Raw genomic sequence first — 12,334 nt, 5'->3', positions numbered from 1 at the left:
TATTAGTTTTTGTCGATTAAGTTAATTTAAACAATCTTTTTCTATTTATTGTAATTACTTTGTTCTTTAGTTTAGTTTAACTTTTTTTTTCTCTTAAATCTTAAAGTTTTTATCATAAAATTATTAAATAATAAAATTCGGTTATGTTTCACTTATATCTTTTTATCAAAACGACGAAATAATAATAATATAAATATAAATTTTGATTCTTATTTTAACTCATATTAAAATTAGTTGCCTTTCTTGAAATTTATAAAACCTCAAAGAATAATCATAATTTAAATTGAAAATGGTATGTCATTGTTAACCTAAAAGAATAGTATAATACTTATAACCTAAATAAATAAAAAAAGTGACTATCATTTTTTTTCAATATATTTAATATTTATTTATTTTCACCAAAAACAACTTTACAAAATCAAAGACCACAATAATTAAATTCAATTGCAGGTGTCAACCAAATATACGTTATCCTCTTATTCTCCTAAAATGTTTTTGTTTTGCATTATGTGTACAAGTTTTCCAAAATATAGTAAATATTACCAATTAAAATTAGTCTATTAGAAGCAACTCGGTTTCTTTTAGAACTTAAAAAAAAAACGAATAAATAAAAGATATAAAAAATAGTCATAAGATGAGTTTTTTTTTTTTCAACACTCTATCATCAAAACAATATAAATGAAAAATTATAAAGCTAAGTGAAAATAATAATTCACATTGTTTAAAATAATAATAAATAAAGGGAAAAAATGAAATATTTTCCAGAAAATGCACATCACCACCATGAATACCACAAACTTGTCCATCAATCCACACTATAAACAATACCTCAAATATTAGCATGCAAAACGTCAAAAGAAGGTTTTAACATAAAAATTGTACAATTTAATTTTGCAATTACGTAAATAAGCAAAAGAAACATATTATGAGATTGGATAAGTCATATACTCATACAAAACTTCATTTTTTTTTCATTTAATATTAAAGTCATGTTATTTATGCACAATTTTAATATTATTTTTAACAAAAATCTTTATCATTATATGATTTTAGTTTCAAAATTCATCAATGTTAAAATCGTTTTTGTTTATCACAATTTTTTTATAAAATTGTGTTTTCAAAATATGATTTACGAATTTTTCATATAAAATTATATTTTTGGAACACTATTTATTTAATTTCATAATAATTTTTATTATCCATTCTCATAATTACGAGATAAAATGATATTATTTTGATTATAAAAAAACTCAAAAGAAACCTCCTAGCTTAATCTATTGTGTGTGTAGAAATCTGTTATAAGTTTGAAAATGGAATCAGACACAATATATTTGTTACATGGTCAAACATTAATTAACAACAAGTGGATGTTGTTTGTGTCCTTGTAAAATGTGGGTCTATGACAATCCTTGATATAAACATCACTACCTCACCGTTTAACCGTAATCATGAAAGAGAAAGAAAACAAGAACAACGGTCACATTATATATTCGGTCAACAACTATAGTTTCATCAAGCACCACCCATTCCCTATTCAACCCATAGTTTTCATTTGAAATACTCAATTAATTTTCTTCACACCTTCCTTTATAACATTTTCAACTAATTCAGAGTTTTTACTTGTTTGAATTAATTCAGATTTAATATCAATAAATACCTATATTCTCAAATTAAATGAAAAGGGATAATTAATGTTCTTTGATTAAATAAATAAAATATATTTCTCTTAAAGATAAAAACTATTTTCTTTATTATATTTTTTAATTTTTTGAGTACATCATTAATTCAAATGTAGTATTTATTTAAGTATATTTTTTTCTATAATCTTATCTTAATTTTCTTCCAATTTTTATTTTATTTTTTTGTGTAATTTTAATTTTTTTTATTGTCACTTTACATATTTAACAAAATTAATAATCTTAGTAAGTATCCGTCGTTGGGTACTAGAAGCAAAATTGACATGTTTAGAAGAATAAAGACAAATTCAAAAAACTCTATACTAGAATAGAAAAGGTTTTTTTTTTCAAGGAACAAAAGTAATTTGGTTAAAAAATATTCTGAAAATCATTCCACTCTTTTTTTTTTTTTATCTAAACATGTTTTACTTTTAAATTTAATTTTGAAAAGTAAAAGATTGAAAACTTACTGCATCCTGAACAAGACAAATATTAGACATGTGTTGTAATTAATTATTGACAATTAAAACTGTCAATAATTTTCTTAATATACACTATAAAACTTACATTTATTTGTTAATCTTCACATTAAATATTATCTTTACTGTAACTCATCATATTTATTAAATATTTTCTTGACATATTCGTAATTGTAATAATTATACTAAGGTAATCTTCATTTTAAGAATCATTTTATGACATCTTAATTTATTTTTAGTAGATGATAACTAGTTATATCACCTTTAAGATTTTTTTATAAACTTTCTTTTATTTAATTGGAAATATTTTATACAAAATTACTTTTTAATTAATACTTTTAATTGTTGAAGTTTTAAAGATAATAATAATAATAATTTTTTTATGATTAAAGTTTTTATTTAAGATCACGAATCTTAAATTTTGGGTCATTCATTGAATATATTTTACTAAATCCAAATTTTAAACTTATCTTTAAGATGTCATGAGAAAAAAAAATAATTAAAAATGATAATGGTAAAGCTAATATTAATATTATTAATAATAATGAAAATACTAAAAAAAAAAACTAAAAGTAACAATGATTTTTTTAGTTTTAACTATTTATCTTAATTCTAAAATTGATATAATTTATTCTTTTTCTCATTATTTATATATATATATATACATAAAATTGAGGAAAAAAATAAACGTGGTCTTTACAACAACAAAAAGAAAAGTATAAACCAACATTTTTATCCTTTTTCTAAAAGTATATAAAAACAAAGATCATTGACTATCTCCTTTCTTATTATTAATTTTAATACAGACATTAATAAAAGCTAATAATTGTTATTCAATAATTGAATTGCTAAGATTATACTCCATACAAAATTATGAACTATATAAAAAAATTGATATTGATATAACCACCATGTTTAAGTTTAATTTAGTTCCAATTGAATAAGTAACCATGCGTATTAAGTAACGTGACTCATGACGAGTGAGACGTGCAGACATTATCCACACAAAAAAAATAGGACCTAAATAGATTTGAACCGTGCTTAAGTCGGTGTGAGTCCAAACCCGTTGGTGTAATAATATTTTGTGAGGTAATTAATTTGGGGTTTGGAAAGTTGTAGCTGGCGTGGCGCTTTAGGCAAAGGAAATTGTGTGCCTAAACGTAGGAGGCACCACAGCATCTCCTTGAAGAATCTTCCTTCGTAACATCACCTGTTAACGTCCAAATTTCTTGCAACTCTAATCAACTGCGTTTTCCCCAATCACCTTCGTTACATTTCTCGTATCCTCTTTTGTTTTTTCTCCCCTCCCTCCTCACAATTATCGCCATCTCCTCTTTCTTCTTGAATTTCAGGTATCTTTTAATCCTATGTTATTTTTATTTTTTTCGTGTTGGTGTTTAATTGTGTTTGTTTTAGGTTAATTGTCGTGGAATTGACAGAGGATGGGAAGCGAAGATTCGAATTTGATGGAGAACGAAGGGGCGTGTCGCGGAAGGGAAGGGAAAGGGAGGAGGCTGTGGAAGAAGGTGAAGTACCAGCTGGTGGAGTACCACTCTTTGCCCGGTTACTTGAGAGACAACGAGTACATTCTCGGTCACTATCGATCTGAATGGCCCATCAAGCAGGTTCTGCTGAGTATGTTCACCATCCACAATGAAACTCTCAACGTTTGGACGTAAGGATTTCTTAATTCTTGTACATGCGCTGCTTCTGAACATTTGTTTTCGTTCTGGGAATCTGATTTGCTGAATAATATCCCGTCATCGTATGAATAATTCATTATTATACGAGGAAGTCAACCATTTTTTGAATGAGAGATAGATAGAAAAATAAAATAATGAAAAAAATGAAAGAAACGATAATAGATGGAACGATTGAGAATGAAGAGGGATAGAAACAAAATTGGGATGTAAGAGATATAGAAGAGGAAGTATATGCATGAATTATATTACTACATGTATGTTTGTTTCACCGTTCATGGTAACACGAATTCCTGTGTATTTAAGCATAGAAGCAACAAAGGGATTGTTTTGGCAAAAGTAAATTGGAAACACCTCCAACAGTAACCTAGACAAGCATTATAACTCTGCTTCATTTTCCCCAAAAAAGAAAAAGGTTACAGTATCTTTGTTGTTATTAGCTTTCAGAAAGTGATAGCTAGATTGATGTTATGGGCACTCCAGAATGTAGGGCCTTTACGTATCGTCTTCAGCTTTGTTTCAAGTATTAATAGAAGACCCTTTCCTTAAGTATTTGTTATCAATGAGGAAAGGGACTGTAACTGTGAGAGCACAGTTCAATTTGGACTGTTTTATGAGGGAAGCCTAATGTGCTTGGCTCTCACTCTTAGCCCTGTGAGCAGAAAGGCAGTTTCTGCAATCAGAATCCATGATCAACAGTTCACAGAACGTAAATATCAATCATGTCTCTTTTATATTCAAATACTTATTTCCTCTTTTTTGAGATGGAAATATCATGTAAATAAATCTGTCAAATCTTCAAAAATGTTTTAGAAAAAGGTTGTCTATAATTGAATCATATTCGGTTAGCTCTGCCTTTTTCCTATCTGTTTTGTTTTCGTGGTCTTTCCCATGTCTGTCAATTGTTGGTGTTAAATAACTATTGCCTTATAAATTTTTACTTTATATTTTTGTTTCTCATTCTTTGCTTTTTTGTAAGAACATTGGCAACTAGAATTTTGCAACCAATATTTGGATTGAAGATGTATGTTTTTAATTTAGTTCCTAGTTCTCAACCATTAAATGACAAAATGCTATCTTTTGAAGGCATTTGGTCGGGTTCTTCATATTTCTGGCATTGACTGTATACACTGCCATGAAAATTCCGAAGGTTGTAGATCTTAATTCACTACAGCATTTTCCTGACATCCTCATGAAGACCGACCTGCAGAAATTACAATCAGAACTCTTGACGTGTCTCCCTTCCATTCCTGATTTACAAAGACTCAAAGAGGAAATCTCAAATTGGCATATTAAAGAATATCTGTATAATTGTCTGCCTGTAAGATTTTTCAGTAGCAATCATACTGATGTGTGTGTTCTGGTAATTGCTTTACTACTGAATACTTGTATCGTTTCTCTTTTTCCTCTGTGGTTGGGGGAGAGACAGTGAGGGGTTAAACTAGCCCTCTGGTTGATATCTCAGTAGGGTTTATCCTCTCTTTTTCCCTACTTGATGATAGATTCTTTTTACAGATACCCACAATGCTGATTAATAATCAATGTGCCAGTGTACAATTTTTTAATCATATGCTTGAGGAAATTTAAAAAAATAAATTCCTGGACTTAGAAGTTAGACTTGTTTGTTTTACTGAATGATGGATTAATGATGCTAGTTCTTGCATAAATTTCTGCTGTGTTATTTCGCGTAGTTAGACTTGGGATCTAATGCAGGATTGCTTGTTTCTTTGTTGTGATTATGTGCAGCATAGCGTAAAAGAGGACCTGGCGAACATTATAGCACCACTTATAATTAGACCAATTACAAGGTGGCCATTTTTCGCATTTTTAGGGGGTGCCATGTTTTGCTTGCTAGCTAGCAGTGTTTGCCATCTTCTATCTTGTCACTCTGAGCGCATGGCATACATCATGCTCAGGCTTGACTATGCTGGAATTGCGGCCCTGATATCCACCTCTTTCTATCCTCCAGTATATTACTCTTTTATGTGTTATCCTTTTTTCTGCAACCTTTACCTAGGATTTATCACTGTATTGGGTATTGCCACCATCTTGGTTTCTCTGCTTCCAGTGTTCCAAAATCCCGAATTCCGCACCATCCGAGCATCTCTCTTCTTCGGAATGGGTTTGTCCGGTGCAGCACCTATACTACACAAGCTTTATCTATTCTGGGGCCAGCCAGAAGTATTTCACACAACGGGATATGAGATTCTGATGGGTGTTCTCTATGGACTTGGAGCACTGGTTTATGCTACTAGGATTCCAGAACGATGGATGCCTGGGAAATTTGACATTGCCGGACACAGTCACCAATTGTTTCATATATTGGTGGTGGCTGGAGCATACGCTCATTATCGGGCAGGGATAGTTTATCTCAGGTGGCGTGATCTTCAAGGTTGTTGATTTAATAAACATCTATGAACAGAACAGTGGTTGAATACTCTGCTTTGATATTACCAGTAAGTATGTTTAGCATACACCCCTCTAACGATGTGAATTTGTGATTCCAGTAGGGGATCTTTACGCATCCATAGGCATTATGTACACACTTAGAACCCTCAGAACAAATCATTAGTAAGGAATAATAGTTCATTTGCTCTCTCATGGCATTATATTCAGTCAACAACTATAGTTTCATTAAGCACCACCCATTCACTATTCAACCCATAGTTTTCATTTGAAATACTTAATTAATTTTCTTCACATCTCCCTTTATAACACTTTTCAACTAATTCACAGTATTTTAAAACTTGTTTGAATTAATTCAGATTTAATATCAATAAATACCTATATTCTCAAATTAAATGAAAAAGGATAATTAATGTACTTTGATTAAATAAATAAAACATATTTCTCTTAAAGATAAAAAACTATTTTCTTCATTACATTTTTTAATTTTTTGAGTACATCATTAATTCAAATGTAGTATTTATTTAAGTATATTTTTCTATAATTTTATTTCAATTTTTTTTGGTGTAATTTTGATTTTTTATTGTGACTTTACATATTTAACAAAATTATATATCGATGGTGTTACTAATAATTAAAGGTGGTAGGTGGTCATGCATTAGATTTTGGGTAATCTAAATCCAAATATTTGGATTAGATTCATAATCCAAATTCATATTTTTAATAAAAACAATTTGGATCATATTTGGATTGGATTTTAAGTAAAAATTCATATTTTTATAAAAAATAAAATTGTATTTTAAATCAAAAATCATGTTTTCTTAAAAAATTAACATAATATTAATATAATAATATATATCAAAAAGTTAAAATATTATATAAATATTAAAAAAATATAATAAAGTTATAATTTAATAAAACTAAAAAAAATTAAAGATAACATAATATATACATTTTTAATATTAAAATATATCTACCTATAATACTTTAATTAAACTTTGAAAATATTATATTCATTTATTATGTAAAAAATATTGGACAAATAAAATTATAAATAAAATGTATCTAAAATTAGAAAAGTGAATAAGAGGTGAACCAAGAAGGTGCAGGAGATTGAGAGAGAGAGAGAAGAGAAACTAAATTTTAAAAAGTAAATAAGAGGTGTAGGAAAGAGAGAAAACCAGAAACGAGAGAAAGTATAAAAATATGATTTGGATAGAATAGATAATTTGGATTGGAAATCTGGATTTTCTAATTTTAAAGATCCTTATAAACAAAATGGATATCTGCTCTTAAAATATAATAAAATATGGATTAAACTAAAAACTGGATTTAAATAAATAGATTTTTAATGAATTAGTATAGTGCAGAAATGGAACAATTTGATAAAAGTGGATTTTTTGCTTAGCCCTACTAATAATCTTAGTAAACATAGTAAGCAAAATTTACATGTTTAGAAGAATAAAGACAAATTCAAAAAACTCTATACGATAATAGAAAAAGTTTTTTTTCCAAGGAACAAAAGTAATTTGGTTAAAAAGTATTCTGGAAATCATTCCAATCTCTCTTTTTTTTTTTATCTAAACATGTTTTATTTTAAATTTAATTTTGAAAAGTAAAAGAGTGAAAACTTACTGCATCCTAAACAAGAGAAATATTAGACATGTGTTGTAATTAACTCATCATACTTATTAAATATTTTCTTGACATATTGGTGATTGTAATAATTATACTAAGATAATCTTCATTTTAAGAATCATTTTATGACATCTTAATTTATTTTTAGTGGATGATAATTAGTTATATGACGTTTAAGATTTTTTTATAAACTTTATTTTATTTAATTGGAAATATTTTATACAAAATTACATTGTAATTAATACTTTACTTAATTGTTGATGTTTTTAAGATAATAATAATTATTTTTTATGATTAAAGTTTTTATTTAAGATATATAAAAGGATTCTCCTCTTTAACTTTTTTAATTTTTTATTTATTTTATCTTTAAATATTTTATTTTATTTCAATATTATGTTATTTTCTATTTTTTTGAAATTTTAAAATTTAAATTTTTTCAAATCTTAAAGCCTTCTGGAAACATTTTAAATTTTGAAAAAAATATAAATTTTTTAAAATTTCAAACTTTTAAATTTTCAAATTTTCGAATTTTTAAAATTTTAAAATTTTCAAAATGACCTTTATCTTATGGAATTGTAATTGAAGTTTGTGAGCAAATGGAAGGGAAGAACTTAATAAAAGGAGTTCCGGGCACTATCACAACCATCGGTAATTCTCTTTATGTGCATTTCAATTTGTGAAAGACTAATTTGACATTTTTCTTATGAAATTGTGATTGAAACATGTGACCAGAGGTATAAAAATGACTCAACAATAGGAGGCAGAGGGTAAGTGATGAAAGCTTGATCATATGTTTTCTAGAAACAATTTTATGGATTTAAATAAAATCATACAAAACATGACTAAAATATATTCTCATTTTCTCATGTTTTACGGAAAAGTTACTTCCAATATGATTTACTCATTCACAATCTTCAAACATGAAGAAACTCAGTTAGAAAAACTTAGAAAGAGTAAGAATGTAGAAAGAGGAAGACACTTAACCCCAAAACACTATTTCCTGTGGTGTCCTATCATCGTGCTTACACCCCAAGTGCAAGGTTTCAATGCGAAGGAACATTGTTAAGAGCGATGTGTAATATGGATTTGGTGCGTGTTGCATCATTGAAAAAAAGTTGCATGTACTTCTACATCCACGGTAGAGTAGGAAAATGTTCATAGTTTTGTTTGTGAATAGAAAAAATAATGGTTCATTTTGGAATTTGAGTAGGAGGGTTAAGAATAAGAGGGTGATGGTGATAGAGGATATGGAAGGGAAGTAGTTGACAGTGGTGGTAAATGATAGAAACGATTTGACTAAGTATTTATGCGGGTCCAAGGCAAAAAAAAGAGAAACATATTTCATTATATTTTCTTTTTTTATATATGTACCGGTATGGGCGAGGTCGAGGCCCACCTGGCTGCCCGAGGCCGAGTCCACTTGGCCGAGACCAGGGGAACCTGGTTGAGACTTAAGAAGTTTGGCCGGATGACGAGGCCGATGACCCACTTGGCCGAGACCTCAGAAGACTTGGCCGAGACGGCAAAGACCACAAGGATTTGGCCGATGGCCGACCCATACCATGGGAACTTGGCCGATGGCCGAACCCTATTACAATTAACGCTCAAACCGAGATCAGTGAAGCTAATCTATCATCAAGAATTAGGTAATGCAACCCAAAGTGGTATCCACCTCGATAAACGGGCCCAACAAGGTAGGCCCATCACAATAATATAAATAGCGTGCATCCCAAGGAGCAATGTATGTCATTTATTACTGTTCACCTACCTGAGAGCTGACCACCCGCTTTACTGACTTGAGCGTCGGAGTGCCTTCGCAGGTACCCCCACCATCTGGTGTTCAGCCGAAGCCGAGTGCCGAAGGAGAGGCAGGAGGACGAGAAGAATCCCAGCTCACCACCCAGTCACCTGACCGACCGAAAGAAGGAGAAGAAGACTTCAATAGTTCTCTAGGTCCCATCTCCCTAGCAGGAACAATATATAATATTTTTCATGATTAATGTTGATTAAGTCGATGATGAATTTTTGGTTTATTGCTTAATGGTGTCGCATATGTTGTAATGTTAAAAATAAAAAATGCGGATATACCTATATATAAAGGGGATTCCCCTCTTTAACTTTTTTCAATTTTTTCCCTATTTTATCCTTATATTAATATTTGATTTTATTTCATTGTTATGGGTATTGCGTCATTTTCTAATTTTTATTTGAAATTTTTAAATTTTCAAATTTTTTAAATATATTCTCATTTCCTCGTGTTTTATGGAAAAGTTACTTTGAAACTGATTTACTTATTCACAATCTTCAAACAGGGAGAAACTTCAGTTAGAAGAAAGTAGAAAAAGGAAGTAACGTTGAAAGAGGAAGACACTGAACCCAAGACACTATTTTCCATGCGTGTTCCTATTATTGTCGTGCTTACTCCAAGCGCAAGGTTCCAATGTGAAGAAACATTGTTAAGAGCGTGTGTAATTTGGATTCGGTGCATGTTGCATCCTCCGAAAAAAGTTGCATACGTTCCTACATTCACTGGAGAGTGTAGGGAAATGTTGGTAGTTTTGTTTGTGAATAGAAAAAAAAATACACTTATTTTTTTTTCATTTTACTCTTATAACAACCCTTCATTTTATTAAATTATTTTGGGAATTTCGTAATTTCATAGAGAACAGTTTTCAAATTGATTTAAGAAACAATTTTTAATTCCTCTCTACTTGGTCCCTATTGAATTTGAATATCTTCGTATAAACCCACGTAACCACTGGACTTTCCATTTTCATTCTCACTTCCTATTAAGAAGTGGACTTGTCCACTTCGTAATACTTCTTTTTCTCTTTTTATGTTTTGATTAATATTTCTATAACTCTAATTTGACCTTTATATTATGAAATTGTAATTGAAGTTTCTAAGTAAATGGAGGGGAATGACTTAACATATCATTCCATTAATACCTCTTTAGGCGTTGTCTCTATCATTAGAGGGTTTTGCTTTAGTCTGATCCTCATTATTTCATGAATTCTAAAAGAAATGAGTTGAACTTCATTTTCCTAGTAATTCCATTTTGTAATATCTATTGATTGATTTATGCATTACTCTTTAAAAATGGATGTCAAAATGAACGTTTACGACGAGATCTAATATCATTTTTCGCATATCTTCAGAAATTTAGAGTAGGTGAAAATTCTCCTAATTTATTGTCTACCATACGATCTATTATATAAATAGGTAAATGTTCTTTTCCATTATGGATAGCGATTGTATGACCAATCATTGTAGGTAGATGCTTTGGACCAAGTGAATATTATATCTTTTTCCGCTTTTGAGTTAAGGAGAAATTATTATTTTGTACTCATACCGTGTCCATTGAAAAGAATGGAAAAAGTTAGAAGACAAAGCTTTTGGTTCAAGATCTCCATTTTGAGACTTTGGTTCATGTTACCAATGAGAATGAAAGTAATAAAATTAACAAAATGTAATGTTGAAGGAGGGTATAAGAGCAAATACTATACACTAATAATTGTTTTGCATCTATTTTTTTTTTTTTACTTTTACTTTACAAGTCTCATTAATCATATTTATATTTTAGAATTTTTTAAATAATTTCTCCTTTATTATTTTTCTAGATTATATAGCAAAATGAAAAATATAAGTGATAAAAGATTAACACTATAATGAGAAAGACAAACTTGGAGACTAAATATTGCAAATAAAAGATGAAGCATTGAACAAATACTTTACTTCTTTTAAATGACCGAAAAAATGAAAGAAATCTTGAATACTAATATTTATTTGGTGTCTTAGAATTTATTACTACAAAACCATGACATGGTAAATTAATGTTTTCTTCTTTAGTATATATATATATATATATATATTTTATATTTTATTACTAAACTTTTTAAGACTCAAATTCATGGTTAAGTATTATGTTTGGGTATGTAAATTGCATGAGATTTATGTAAATTTAAACAAGAGAATATAAAACAATAACATAAGATAATGTTACAACATAACAAAATAACAAACATACGTTAAAGTTACATATAATTTTCAATAAATAACTTTTATTTTTTTATAAATTAGAAAATTGATAATTTTTTAAATTAAACTATACAAATTTATATTTTATTTATATAAATATTTTTTATTATAAAAAATTATGAATTATTCCCTACACAACATCCCATTATAAATTTAAAGATTGTGAAAAGAATCTCACTTCCACTTTATAATTTTTTTAATGATAAAATATTGTGTTTTCTTAATAAAAATTAATATAAACAAAATTTTAAAATAAAATAGAAATATATTTGATTTATAATTTTTTAATGATAAAATATTGTTTTGTGAAATAATTTTTTTCAATTGAATATTTATTTTAGAAAATAAAATTTAAAACCTTTTAGAGTACTCTATCTGGATTTTTTTTTCTCTCTCT

At 28.4% G+C, this 12,334-nt stretch overlaps 1 protein-coding gene across 3 annotated transcripts; it reads left to right on the top strand.

Moving 5' to 3' along the window:
- The first annotated feature begins 3,206 nt into the window (after nt 1-3,206).
- Nucleotides 3,207-6,456, top strand: LOC137810022 (heptahelical transmembrane protein 4). 3 transcript variants are annotated; one of them, XM_068611131.1, is made up of 4 exons: nt 3,207-3,507; nt 3,572-3,830; nt 4,942-5,176; nt 5,602-6,456. In XM_068611131.1, exons 2-4 carry the CDS (start codon nt 3,598-3,600, stop codon nt 6,253-6,255), a joined length of 1,122 nt encoding a protein of 373 aa, XP_068467232.1. In that variant the 5' UTR covers nt 3,207-3,507; nt 3,572-3,597; the 3' UTR covers nt 6,256-6,456. The 3 variants fall into 3 exon arrangements, with proteins under 3 accessions (XP_068467232.1, XP_068467231.1, XP_068467233.1); XM_068611130.1 differs by having other exon boundaries at nt 4,942-5,218; XM_068611132.2 differs by lacking the exons at nt 3,207-3,507; nt 4,942-5,176 and having other exon boundaries at nt 3,689-3,830.
- The last annotated feature ends 5,878 nt before the right edge of the window (nt 6,457-12,334 follow it).

The sequence above is a fragment of the Phaseolus vulgaris genome, chromosome 2 (genome assembly GCF_051622355.1).
Source record: "Phaseolus vulgaris cultivar YP4 chromosome 2, ASM5162235v1, whole genome shotgun sequence".
Taxonomy (NCBI): domain Eukaryota; kingdom Viridiplantae; phylum Streptophyta; class Magnoliopsida; order Fabales; family Fabaceae; genus Phaseolus; species Phaseolus vulgaris.
The sequence above is the reverse complement of the archived record's forward strand: the minus strand, read 5'-3'. Positions and strand labels throughout refer to the sequence as shown.